Genomic DNA, 14,969 nt, shown 5'->3' with positions numbered 1-14,969 from the left:
CAGCACAAACATAATGTTTCACCTGTGATGACTTTGGATTCCTGTGAGACCTTAATTATTGACATCCAACCCCACCCAGTTTGTGTCTTTGTGTTACAGTAGCTCTTCTTACATGCAAACTTAGACTAACTATTTATGTGTTTAACACATAGATTTATATAACGATTTATATAACGTACACATATACAAGCTGACACATGAAGAAGTGCTGTTGACATGACATTTAGAAGATTTAAAATGAAATAATTAAAAAGATTCTAAATGAATAAAAAAAAAAACTTAGATTAAAATGTTTACTTCTAAAAGTACATGCAAAATGACCAATAAGGATTCACTGGGTCACCATACAGAGAATTTGCCAACTCATTCATTTAAGAAGAAACCCATATTTCTCAATGTTTGCGGATATCAGTTAAACTTCTGACCTTTATTCTGTAGGTTTGACAGGTCTGTGATGCTACTGTTGCTTCCTGTTGTAGTACTCTTGTGCTTTTAAATTGACATTGTCATATTGTTCTTTCTATAGCGACCAGTCAGGCTTTAATAGTGCAGAAAAATATATTTACTTTCATATTATGGAGGATTTACAAATACAAACTTTCAGAAGTGATTCCAGAGCCCCGTGTCAGATTTGTCTTTAAAAAGAAACCCTTCACTTCTTCAGGAGTGTAGATGTGTTTATATGGCCTGGGGCATTTGAACATGGCTGAGGATTAACAAGGCCCAGTGTGTGATATAACTCTCACGTACAGCCTGCAGCTAATCAGCAGAGGATGAATGGGAGACTTTCTTGGAGATATTTTATTTGTCTGATTCTGACATTTTTTCACTTCCTCATAAGATCTATCAGCTCTAAAACAAGCTTTTTTTTTTTTTTAAATCCATGCTGTATGCCATTCCACGTCTTCAAATAAAAGAGCTGAGATATTCACACTGGGAGATGTTACAGAGACAGTGGTTAACATATACAGAGAAGTATAGTGTATTTAGAGACTCAAATTAAGTGGGATTTACAGTTAATGAGGCAGTGGGGAACGGTGAAATGTTTAAGACTAGTGGATTCTTGAGAGAGACAGACGGCTGTGGGATTTAGTCTCTCTAAAACTGGCTTGCCTGATACTGTGTCTGTGTGGATACCCAGTTGGCACAATGCCCATACTGGCAAAAAGTAACTAAAATGAAAGATGTCCTCTGTGTTTTCTGACGTGACTCTGAAAGACTCAGATTTTCCTAACATGGTCGCAGCAGCCAAAATTTGATCCACGAGCAGGAAAATAATTGGAAAACATGAATTTCTTAGGTGTGCGTTCAGTTTAGAGTTGCGTGTGCTGCAGATGTCCTCATGCTAGCACTGCTGACTTCACAAGTTTATGAATGTGTGGGTGAGAAAAAACACTTGGATAATGAATGTGTCAGAAGCAGCATCATTATCACTTTTTCAACAATCTCACTCTTTAAACATGTGCAGGGACGTAATGATCGGAGACTCAGAGACGCAGCCTGCTTTTCTGGAATAATTTTTCTGGTTTCCTTGTTGAACAATTGACATTGATCCATACTGCCTGCCTGTGTCTTCTCACAGAGTTGTTTACTTTTTTTCCTTTGGACTCTATAGCCTCAGCATGAGTTCACTTATTAGTTTTGCAGGCAGTGAAGCGACTCGTTCTTGTTTTGTGATGTGTCTCAGTCCTCGCTGACGGGACTCAGAGTCGGCTGCTGCTCCGTCTCCTCCAAACAGAGACTGAGTTACACCTGCAATGCCAGGTGATGCAATTACACTGCTAGTTGGCAAAAACCTGAGGCCCTGTGAGCCCTTGAGTACACACACCAAGAACCACTCTTGTTAAGAAATGCTGACACCTAACGTATTCTGTTCTAACGGACAAATGTGGAGACATACTTGTCTTCAGTGCTGTTGGTTTTTAAGCACGATAACATACTGACCCTATCTTCACGATACTTGGTCAAATGTTTTTTTGGATTATGGAGCCGCTGAGGATTGCAGTGAGGTCAATACTGAGTAAATTAATAGTTACGTTTTGTCTATTTTTTAATTCATATATTCATAAAAATCTCTTGGTTTTACTTGCAAAAGTTCTGAATTGTTGGTGATTTTGATTTTGAATTTGGGGAAAATAAAACCCAACTTTTATATATCATTGATTAATCCTTTTATTATTTATTCCATTAAAAATAAAATTTCAAATTCTCATCACAACGTGTGAGGCGAGGGGGGATATTGTGTTGATTTGTAAAGTCTGCATCCAAACCAAAACTCTTTTTCATTTACAAACACAAACAAGAATAATCACTGAGACAAAGGCTTCTGAGTTGCAAACCAACTTAAACTTGACTCCACCAAGTATTTTCACTTTTCTTGCTTCAGTGAATTATTAATTGAAACTTGATAGGAAGAAAATCGATAATTCTCCGAGCACAATGTGATGTGTGTTTTGGATTGTTCAACGGTCTTTGAGTCAAATATTTTTAGTTTCACAATAACAAGTGATTGAAATAATAGATGATTCTCAAAGCTGATGCTGAATATTTTCTGCCCGTCCAACATTTGATGAATTGTGATTATTTTAGCTCTGGTTTAAATGTTCTCTGGCCTATTTTTCAGAAATATTTCTTCTTTCTTTTCTCTCTTCAGCCAACAAGACTCTGCTCGGAGGAGGTGGAGGTAAGTCACCACCTGTCTGATCCGCTGGTTTTGTGTGTTTGTCTGCTTGCTAAGATACTTGTTGCAATTCATAGTACAGCTTCGTGCTGCACAAAGTCTTCTGTGGATGCTGGATCATTCTCAGTGTGTGTCCGTGTGTGTGTGTGTGTGTGTGTGTGTGTGTGTGTGTGTGTGTGTGTGTGTGTGTGTGTGTTGATGGTCTGTCTGTCTGTCTGTCTGTGTTTTTCTTTGTATTTGGTAGCAGCCAGGTAGCTCTTTGTTGTGGCAGGTGTGCGTTTGCATGCTGAGCCGTGTGTCTGTCTGCCCAATTATGTGTGTGTGTGTGTGTGTGTGTGTGTGTGTGTGTGTTTGCAGGTGCAATGTCAATAGCTTGTAATTTATGGGTGTGAAGTGCTGTGGATATAAACAGTCATTTTTCAGTGTATTGTTGACTCAGTGCTTTGCTGCGTGCGTGTAATGTTGGAAGTCCATGCTCGATCGATACTTGTAATAAATCTGTTCAGCTAATGCAGCGGCGGCATTCACTAAAATATGTACACGTCCACACACACTCAATTCCACCGGCCTGTCGGCCTTTATGTTTGTTAATGCGTGCACATTTTGGCAATGCAGCATTTGCCTGTGGTTTTCTTTGTCATAGTTTTAACAAACACTTTTAGCCTTTCAGAACAGCTCTGCTACTTTCCAATTAGAATGTATGTGTGGATGTGGATGTGTGGATGCTTAATTTTTTGTCTCTCAGTCTCCATGGTGACATATCAATAGGCACACCTGTATATGTATGTATGCATGCAAGTGCATTCATATATTCAGCTCAAAGGGAGCCATTTGCGTCTTCTGTTGAGCAGTCAGCACACACACGCAGGCTGCACCAGCTGAGCCTCAAGCTCAAAAAGAGCTGCACACTGTCCTGTTGCTACACCACACACACACACACACACACACACACACACACACACACTCACACATACATGCAGTCAAGCACCTCGATATCTACAGATCCGTTTGATGTTTCTTCATGTCTCTGATGGCTCTACGAAGACAGATGGTTTGAAGAGCAGAAGTGAATATGTGTGTGTCAGACTCTGGGCATGTGTGCCTCTCATGTGTGAGCATGGTTATGTTGGTCGCCCTGGTTTAGTTATTTTTAAATGTTCATTCAGTTAAATTTAACCTCAACATCTGTTTCATTTGAAGAAATTCCACCAAGTGGCTGGAGCCGACTCCATATCCAACAAACGCAGTCTGCGTATTTTGTCTGTTTCTTTAAAACGCTCTTTACACATTTTTTCTTTTTGGCTTAGTCAGTTTCTCTCTTCTCGTCCTTATTGTTTTTATTTCCATCTCTATGTCTTTCTCTCCAGCGCTGTCCTCCGGGGTTTGCAAAGGCATATAGAGCCTACAGTAGGTGTTAATTAGAGAGAGAGGAGTAAGGGTAGAGACAAGGGAAAGAATGGAACAAACAAGGGGAGGGAGGGAGGGAGAGGATGGTGCGAGCGGGAAGACTAAAGCAAACGGATGGATGCAAGTGCAGAATAAAGTGGAAATAAAACACAAATCATTATGAATCAATTTCCCTTCACCATGATCACGATCTGCACAGGGGAACCAAGTATCCTTTCATTTAGCTTCACTGAGTTTTTTTTTTAATCTTTGGAGGCGAGGCGACAAAAGGTCTTTACAGTTCTTTACTACTCACTCTCAAGGGTATCTGGGTAAATGTCATTCGGTGAGATCAAACGCACACCTGCCGACATTGTTTTTGCACTTCAATCTGGAGGAGTGCTGAGCTCCAGCAGCACATCAACAACCAACTCAAGGGCAGGAAATTAACCTTTTTTATGTCCACTGGCTGCATTTGCTCATTTATATCAGAGTTTATCTGCCGTTTCACTGCTTGGATAGATTTTTCCAAACAGAAAAAGAGGCTACATTATGATTGAAAACTCAGTCAACCAGACATTTACAACACGCGTTCTATAAATAACAAACACTGTCTATATGTTAGTTTGATCTGGAATAAATGCCATCAAAACTTAGTGTGAGCCAGCACTCCCACTTTGATGTTTTTATTTGGTTCTTCTTCTGGGTCACCATATGTCAGTTTGTATATCTGGGATGTGGAGTGCATGGAAGTGTTTTTTTCACAGGTTCACGACCTTCACAGAAATGTCATCGACCATCAGTAAAATGTAAAAGGTCTAAAGGGATCCGAGGCTGGACTTAGCACATTTCGAGCATCAATAAACAAGTTTTACATTTAAAAAACAGCATTGCTGATTTCACTGAAGGCTGGATGCTAGCTTTAGATGCTGACTTTAGAATCCAATCAGTTTGAAATCACAGCAATGGTTAGAGCCTTACGCCCTGATACAAATAAGCATAAGTAGGTCCATTTGAATATTCAAACACTGCTTGATTCAACAGCAGAAGCCTCACAGATGCTGTGGCTGAACCTTGGTGTGTACTCTGACTCTGAATAACCACAGTTGATTTCCAGTCTTTGAATGTGCTCTCACTATATGAAGGGATCGACTCATATTGGACAGCCACATGGCCCCTATTAACCCTCGTCGCACCCAAATCCCGCTCAAAGTGTGCAGAGACATGTCGTGTATTTGCTCTGTGATAATGATTCAACAAAAATTAATTTGAACATTTGCAACATTTCACCAACCTTAAATGATGAAGGTCAATTAAAACAAAGTGTTCACATTGTATAATTTACATCAGATGTGGTGCAATGATTCACTTCCTATACGCTTTAATATCACTTCCGTTACAGTCACTTAACTTTGATGTCGATTTCTCACTACTCAAAAGGAGTCTACCAGGTAATCGCTCTCATTCACTCTGGTGAGCCATGAATCACAGCTCAGTTTGCAGGATGGCATTGCTTCATGTTTAACTGTGAAGAAGCCTTTCTTCAACTTAACATTGAGACACCATGATCTCTACACAATAAGAGTCAACTGAATAAAACTGAATGCCCTCCTAAAAGCTTTCTGACATCACCCTGACCTGATTTTTCAATTATTATTTGTTATTATATTATGTTTTCTGCCATCCTTCCACTGCTCCATTGCTCCGTGACTGTGTTATATGACACAGCTGTCATTTAATCAACTGATGCAGGGATTAAAGCAAAAAAAAAAAAAAAGGCAGAAAACACACAATCAAGTACAATATGTACCTAAATGCCGGTACAAGTAAATACTGAGAAATGAAAAATGTACAAATAGTACAAAGAGTGTGTGTGTGTGTGTGTGTGTGTGTGTGTGTGTGTGTGTGTGTGTGTGTGTGTGTGTGTGTGTGTGCGTGCGTGCGTGCGTGCGTGCGTGTGTGGGGGGGGGGGCATTTTGAGATGAAATGTGGTCTTTTACTTTAACAGCCTAAAGGTAGTAATACCACATAAATACCCTCTAACAAATATCGCACTGCACTGAAAACTCTTTAAGCATCAAACTTGAAACTCTGGAGTGCCAAAAAAAAGTTACCAGGAAAAATGAATGATTAAAGGATATAATCATATACATAAATTCTACTTTTTGATTCATTAATGGTCCTTCACTTTATTTTTTGCAGCTGGTATTGGCGATCTATTAAGTAATATAATTTAGTTAAAGGCTACTGGATATCCCTCAGCCTACAATAAAGACATTGACACAATACCATTTTTACTATTTTTCATTATTAATCTGAATTATTTAAAAAGGAGCCAAGCTTAAGATGTTGTCAGTGGAGTGAAGATTTCTTTCCCCCCCTTGAGATTGAATTCAGTAAAAGTAAAAGAGACAGTAAATAAACCCAAGTAGAGCACAAGTCTTAGCACAAGAACACATTGCTGAGACTTTTTACCTTAAAATGACAACAAGACCATCTTGTTCTGGAGTGTTCTATTCCTTGTTACAGTCCTGTGAGGAACATACAATAACAAGTGTGAAATATAAAGCTGCACTCAAAGTCCATGAGTCAATCAATAGTGATTACTGGAAGAGTTTCTCTGTCTTCTTAAACAACAAGGTTAAACATATTTTTTTTAAGTTGATCTTTGAAAATTCCAACATGTTTCTGAGCTACTTAAGCTACAAAAATACTTAACTGTACCCTTCAATTTTACAGTATCGTGCTGTTACAGTAAGGTTTCTATTTTCTTAAATGAGTCATGTTTAATAGTTATTAACTGTGTTCAATACTGTGTTCAAAACTCCTGTTCAGAATTCCCCATATTTTTTACTGCAATGTGTTACAGTTTGGGCAGAGCTATCTCTCTTCACACGGGTAGAAGGGCTAATGGTTGGAGAGGGAAGGTTTAAGGTAAAAAAAAAAAAAAAAAAAGCATATATGAAACATTTATAGGCCTCTAAGCGAAACACAAACAAGTTGAAGGAAGCACAGTCCAAGTCGGTGTGAATGAGAACAACAAACCCAGTGGGAGTCTGACTCCAACTATTGCATATTATACCTTTCACAATTTCAACAAGCATTAAAAACTTGTAGGAGAAATAATGAGTAGACTATGCTGTCCAGTGAAAGCTCTTATGGTCAACACAGTAACTCTGCCTCAACACTGTTCTCTGAAAAGGTGATGAGTACAAGATGTGGCTTCTCCCACGTTCACTGGGACATGTAAACTCTTGCTTCCAACTTGATCTTGTCACCCACCTTATCTACCTGTAAATTCTGAACTTATCCCTCCACGACACAGTCAAGACCCTTTTGATGGCCTCTTTGTGAAATAAGGCCTTTCTGTCCCCAAAACTCCTGTACAGCATCCTGTGATATTTCTCTGCCACTGACAGCTACCATTGTTTGTTTGGGCAGCGAGCTGATTGTTTGAATTGTTTGACTGTTTGACCTATCACTGAATTAGTGATAGGTCAATTGCTGTAGTCATGACATTTGAGAGTCCCAACAATTGATGGTCAAGTGGGATTGGTCCAATTTACAATGCGTTCCATCGCCATGAGCTGAAAGTCTTGGTCCATGAGACGTCTGCTTTTGTGACGTGGTAATCTAAAAGCCCCCCCCACCCCCCATACTAACCTTTGTTCCTTTGTCTTATTTTACCTAGGAATATCTTTTTAATCATCTGTACTGTGAAATATCAGATTTAATCAGTCAGAGAAACAAAGAGAAAGTGTGTGTCCTGCATTCAGTAAAAAAGCTTTGTGCTTCATAAAGTATCAGATTGCAGCAGATTTACAGTTACAGTTGATTCAGCTGACCAGTCATCTAAGCTACCAAGGGTATCATAGCATCTTAAAGATTGGGGCTAAGACGCCCTGCCAATAGTAAGCTATCGCAACTTCCAATGCTTAAAAAATAAATAATAATAATAATATAACAAGAAAAAACAACATCAACTTACTCACTGTGTTTCTTGTACGTCATCGATACAGGCCAAGTTTATAGTTCAAACCTAAGGACTTCTAATCTTAGCTTTAGAGATCTCGGCAGTGCTTAGCCACTTCAGCTTTTACCATTGCAGCACATCTATGTCAGCCCAGAACGGAAGAATACTTACAGCAACTAATAACGCTTTTAAAACACATGTAATGCAGGCTTCAAGTTGTGAAAGACATGACAAAAATCAAATCCTATCCTTGAGAATCTTTACAGCAGCTTTAATGCAGCTAAAGTTATTCTACAGCAACTCCTCAACATCTGTGATGTGCTGCTATGGTGTAATAACAACTTACCGATTAAACAGAGACACATAGTGACAAACACAGACAGCTGGTATCAGAGATCCTGTTCTGTGTCTGTGGTGACAGAGAGCACAGGATGAGAACCAGCCATGAAGGCAGGGTCTGTCTGTTATTGCTTTCTGTGTTTTAAGTCTTACCGATGAAGCACACAACAGATGATGACAATTAAACTTTCATTCATTTACATTTCTTAATTAATATCTGGGGAAAAAAAACAAACACAGAACCCTTCAACACTGGATAACTTGCAGGGATTCAAAGCCATACTGAACTACTGTTAAAGCTGACATCTGTAATCAAAACCTCCAAATTGTGGATTGATCAGTCGATTGGTTTTTTGTCACAGACACAAGAGGATAGGCAATGAGCATTTAATCTACCTTCTACGTGTGTGTGTGTGTGTGTGTGTGTGTGTGTGTGTGTGTGTGTGTGTGTGTGTGTGTGTGTGTGTGTGTGTGTGTGTGTGTGTGTGTGTGTGTGTGTGTGTGTGTGTGTGTCTATGAGTCCATGGTGGTATTTAACAGGTTGTTTTGTGTCTGACTTCATTGGTATATTTAAGTTTGTATGCATACAATCGGGCATATAAAAGTGTGTGCATGTAACAGTGTGCGGAGCAGTATGCATGTGTGTGTGTGTGTGTGTGTGCACATCCACCACCAGACCCATCCTAAATGTTGCCTTGGCAACAAGCTGACTGAAGTAAATGACTGTCCTGGCTCTGCTGAGGGATTGTGGGAAAGCAATATGCCAGCGTTCCGCCCCATTAGTTTGACAGACAGCCTGTTTGGCCTATAAGAGGTCAGCTGGCAAGGGCAGCAATATTAGTATTCCATAGGAGAGACCTCGGGATTGGTTTCACCCTATTGTCAATCTGCCTGTGTGTTAATATGCATGTTTGGTGTGTGTGTGTGTGTGTGTGTGTGTGTGTGTGTGTGTGTGTGTGTGTGTGTGTGTGTGTGTGTGTGTGTGTGTGTGTGTGTGTGTGTGTGTGTGTGTGTGTGTGTGTGTGTGTGTGTGTGTGTGTGTGTGTGTGTGTGTGTAAGCTAAGGTGGTTGGTGTTCGCAGGAGGTAAAGCTTGACCTGGCATACAATACTGCAATCAGGAGTGTGTCAGCTTGTGTGTGTGTTTGTTAGTGTGTCCTGCTGGGAGTTGTAGGCTCCTTGCCAGGTAAGCATATCGCCAATTATCACTTCCCAGTCCTCCTATTTCTCTCCATCCCGCCCTAAATTTTCTCCCCCAGAGTGAGTCAATACAAAGCCTGCGAGGGAGAGAGGATAACACCTAAACTGGTCAGCTGCCTGCTGCTGGCTGGTCGCTGGTCTAACATAGCCAAAGCTCTCTTTTCTAACCCCACAATCCATCCATCAATACACCCTTTTTATCCATTCTCCTCTCTGAAATCCAGCTCACCATTCATTCCTCTTTTGTTTTTAGCCCCTCTCACTCTCTTTACCTATACACCCTTTTTTCTCTCTCTTGATCCTCTTCCAAACACATTTCTCTTTGTCCAACTGTGCTCTTCAATCCCCAAGTTTCTTCCGTCTCTGTCTCTTTTTGAGTTTCTACATCTCTCAATTATTGTTTTGTATCACCCTCCCTCCCTCTCTTTCTGTAAAAAAAACAAAAAAACAGGCTTCATTCAGTGGAAATGTTGAAGTGATATTTTGAATGTTAATGGAGCTACATAATGAATTCGGTTTTTTATATGGAAATGAATTTGACTCTTCCTGAAATGTTTTTTCTGTGTATCATTACATAAATTAAATTCATGACTAATTCATTATAATCTGTTGATGTCAGTTAGTGGTATTAGGTGTAGCCAATTACGACTGATTGTTGAGCAGTTCGGGTTCTCCATTTGCATGCGACGGAGTCAGTGGAGTCTGAACAACAAGTATCCTTTGACACTGCAGTGATGCTAAATTGGTTAGGGCTCACCCTGCCTTCACTGTCCTAATGAGGGATACATCACACTGATACATGGTGCTGTGTATTGAGCCAATATAGAATTGACTTTTTACCTCTAAAGGGACATTGATTCACAGTGAAGCACAGAGTTTTTTTTTATCTTTTTCAGCTCTACAGTTTGCAGGACTCATGCATATAGCCACCAGGTGATAGGTACCTCATTTGTATTCAGTATTTTTCTACATATTCAAATCAGATATAGCATTATGAAGGCTACCCTGTGGGCCTCCTGTTTAGCTTATTTTACGAATTGTAGATTGGGAATGTGACTTTGTCTGACTTTTTTGTCTCCTAAGTTTCTTTTTTCTTTATTCCCCGAGAGCGGTTTTTCAAACATTGGGAATCATTGCTACATTGAGTGGTTGTTGATCTTACAATCATAATTCTTAAAAGATATTTGTCTCATAGGTTTAATAGTATGCAAGACTATCAGTAGCCACTCAGACACACACTTACACAAACACAGACACACTGACAAATGCACTGGCACATCAAATACACAATTCCCTTCCAGTGTATGCTTGGCAGAGTTATTTAGCACTACATACTAGGTAAATCTGACAGGAATTCTATTAGCATTCCGGATGGGCGATTCAATCCCAAATACTGCGATAGTTACTGGGAACTACAATAAGATTATTCATGAAAATCTCCCTTTGCGCACAGACACATGCAGACTAGGGCTGAACTGATATTCCAAAAAAAACGGATGTTGCAATTTTTTTACCTTCTGAGATATATATTGCATTTTAAATACAGAAATCTTCCAGCTCTGACAGCGCCATGGAGAAATAAAGAGAACAGAGACTCACACAACACTAAAACACCCATCCCGTGTACTCTGTACTGGTAACAGGCACTAGTGCCTTTTTCGGCTTCTGTTATTTAATACAGTAAGCATTCTTCTTCTTTTATGATTAAATGCGGTTAGCAAACATCTACCTCAGATGTCCTACAACCACAGTCAGTAGTACCACGTAACAACAAGGCAAAACAGTTGAAAGATTAATCTTTTGGATGAGTTAAGAACTCACCCTTAGATTTTAAGGTAGATCGTCATCAGTCTATCAATTAGTGCAAAATCTCAACCAACGAAAACTAAGGAAATTGTACATATGGAGCAGGTTTAGACTATACCCATGTCATTATTTAGATTGAACCCAACATTAGTCTACCATAAGCAAACACTTGGCAACAATGGCAACCATAATCTTCATTTTAACAGGCAGAAACGTTGAGCTGACCCAGACGCCCTCTTCTGTGTCAGGATGGACTGAGAAAATGAAATATAGGATGAGACATAGAGATGGAAAGACAAACAGATGGAGAGGGAGATGTACAACAAGCAACCAAAATAACAACAGATACCGTGATACAGACCTGTACTAACAATACCAATGATAACAGTTAAAGCCTGTCAAATGTTTGCAATAACATCTCCAATAATGGTTATATAAGTATGTTTAATCACAAGGGGAACATGAATGTCTGTACAAATACCAGGATGATCTATAGTTGTACAGATAATTCAGTCTGTTGTAGACCTTTCACTTAACACTCAATATGTTTACATCGATTACAGCTCGATAAGGACATTTAATTGGACTACAGTCCTTGTCCCTGTATACAAGCACTGGGGGAGAATTGATTTATTAACAGGGTTGTGTCCAACTCCCCTACGGTCGGTAGTGATATGCCCCATTCCAGCTAGTTACTAATGGACCTTCTTCCTGTTGACCTTGCTAACAAGTCAGCAAGTGGCATACCGGTTGAATGTCACACGGTGAAAACACGAACAACTTTAAGCTCTGTACATTTTGTATCGACTTGACACTTAACTATTGGTACGAAGTGATCCACGCTATCCCTCTGGCTTATGGTGATATCCGAAGACAGACCTCAGCTTTGCTACGCTTTGAAGCTGTTCGACTCACGGGTCAAAGCCCGATGCGGGGAATGTGGAGCATACCTGGAGCGCCTTGTCCAGTTTGGGTCGGATTGAGGGGTATTCATGCAAGAGTAAATCGAGCCCCAACTGCATTATCTAGGTTTGTTCGTCTGATTTTGAAAAAAATTCTGTGTAGTACAATAACAGTCAAACTAATATGTTAGAAGTCCAGTTTTAGTCAGACTAACACAGTAAAGCGACATTTTCTAACTGCATGTAAATGTACCGACCGAGCAACAGCTCATCAGATCATGTGTGACACTTAAAACACCATCATATTTTTTTTTTTTTCCTGAAATATGTCAATATTTAATTTAACTCAATTAATTTCTACCCTATCTGTTGATCTTTTATTCGCGCAGTCACAGTCATTCCTTACCTAACAAACCTGCATATACGCCTGCTCTGCAGTGGCGCTTTACTTCATCTCTTCTCCCCCCCCTTCATATTTCTGACCGCATTGAAGTGACACAACAGTAGCGTGCAGTGCTCATGCTGAGCTATTACACCGGCTCCCACAGAGTCAGAAGTTACCACAGGCTGATGGAGAGCTAACAAGGGCAGTATTCAGTGAGTGTAGTTAGAGGGACAGCTCTCTACATGAGAGAGGTAAGAGTCAGTGAGAGAGGGAAGAGGTGTAGGACATTTATTAATTCTGCTCACCGGGTTCAGAGAGGGTGCAGAGAGAGAGAGGGAGGGGCCTCTTTTTGTTCCTCCTCATTTCCATTTGACTAAGAGCAATCTAAGTTAAACATGAGGAAAACAAAGGCATCTTTGGCTGAGTGCACAAAGCCCGTTTCATGTAGAAGTTAATGTGATGGACTGTGTAGTCTGTGTAGTTTGCAGCTAAAAGGAGTCGGCTGCGTTTTGAGGTTGTACACCTACTCAAGTTTTAAACAAGAACACGGCGGTAATATCTCCATATTTTAAGAGACTGTCCTCCAAAGACGAACCTAACTTCTGCAAGAAAAATTACATACCTGTGACAAAGCCCTCAAGTTGCTGTATCAAGGCCTTAAGACACTGAGATGGCAACCGCTGTAATGACAGTTACACTAGGAGGCGGAACATACAAATTGGTCACCAGAGTCTCCTTTATTAACGTCTGTATTCATCACATGGCACTGCCTCAAAGATACACAATCATCGCAAACAGATGTGGCTGGAAAACCTGTGAACTTGTTTCTAGCATCACAAACTCCTTGACATCACCAGAACCATTTTTAATGACCAGAACTATGTTGAAAGGGTCCAATATCATTTGGAGAATGTAGTTGAGTGTTATGATCATACTATCGTATCCTATTCGTGTCTGCAGGGAGGAAACAGGAAGTCAGCTGAAATGTCCTTTTTTGCTTCATTCCAGGAGGCATGGACAAACACTTTTGAATTTGGCTACTGTAACCGCAACTAGATTTGAAGGTATTCAGTGAGAAAATGTAATGCCAATAAAAGAGCATGGATGAATCATGCTCCACATTTACCACAATAGACTAAATTAACTGTATTTTAAACAGGTTTTCATATGAAAGTACATGTGTTACTTAATCTTGGCATGTATCTGTTTGTTCATACATGTATGCATACTCTTGTGTGAGTTGTTTTGTATATGAGCTTTTATGTATACAGTATATTCTTTGCCTGTGTCCGTAACCATGGATTACAGTTTTCTGTGTGGGACTGAGCAGAGCAGTACCCAGGTCAGAAAGCATTGCTGTAGCCTGAGGCTATGCATTCACCTCAGAAAGACTGGGGGAAAGGCCACTATTCATCCTTAAACATAAAAACACACACACACATGCACCAACACACCCCCACATGCACACATTTATGTGTCTGTCAAACATGAAACATGACACAAAACAGAAAGTATTGTTGGCTTACGTTTCAGTTCAATTTCAATTTCTTTTGATTCAGTTTTTCATGCCTGTTTCCTTATCTCCCTGCAGACTATTTTTATATCTGCTGCTCTCTCTCTCTCTCTCTCATTCCCCTCCCTCCCTCCTTCTCTTTTCCATCTCTTCGTCTTATCACACTTTCTTTATTTCAGAGGAGGGCTGCTCCAAAGTTGCTGTGCTGTGTGCTCGGTGTATGTGTGTTGAGTGTGCGTGTTACTTTTACATCTCTTCACGTACACATGCACACAGTCCCAAAGACACACACACAAAAACATTTGTGCACAGTAGCGATTGTGCTTTGACAAAGATATACACAGCATCAATATTTGAAATGCGCACGCACACACACACACACACACACACACACACACACACACACACACACACACACACACACACACACACAGCGTGAGCGTGGTATCTGAACTTGTTTCTGTGCACCCTGAGGAGCTAGCCAGCGTTCAGGGCTCTCCTTTCACACCCTCATACTTGTGCTTAGCTTACAATGCGGCCCATTTCAACATGGCATAGCACAGCATGGCACACCGCAGCCTGGCACCACATGTAATACGCCAACTTAACACAATAACATTATAACACCAAACACACCGCTGAATCAGCCTCAAGCAGACACTGGAAGAACTGCAGGATTTTGGCTTCATCAACACCGGAGGTTGCAGCTTCTCTATGACATCTGGATGGGTGTTATTGTAATATTTTCACCAGGTGCTGAAAGTCAATGCTCTTTTGCTTTTGGGGG

The 14,969-nt window shown here is 40.2% G+C and overlaps 1 protein-coding gene across 4 annotated transcripts in view; it reads left to right on the top strand.

Annotated features, from left to right (window-relative positions):
* Positions 1–14,969, top strand: part of macrod1 (mono-ADP ribosylhydrolase 1) — a 111,379-nt gene that overhangs the window by 58,671 nt on the left and 37,739 nt on the right. For all 4 annotated transcript variants that reach the window (XM_065958758.1, XM_065958757.1, XM_065958756.1 and 1 more), the window contains exon 4: positions 2,654–2,683. In XM_065958758.1, the coding sequence (XP_065814830.1) occupies positions 2,654–2,683 (30 nt within the window). The remainder of the gene's footprint in view (positions 1–2,653; positions 2,684–14,969) is intronic.

This window comes from Labrus bergylta, chromosome 9, assembly GCF_963930695.1.
Source record: "Labrus bergylta chromosome 9, fLabBer1.1, whole genome shotgun sequence".
In the NCBI taxonomy this organism is placed as follows: domain Eukaryota; kingdom Metazoa; phylum Chordata; class Actinopteri; order Labriformes; family Labridae; genus Labrus; species Labrus bergylta.
Note: the sequence above shows the minus strand (reverse complement) of the source record. Positions and strands in the feature narration are given on the sequence as shown.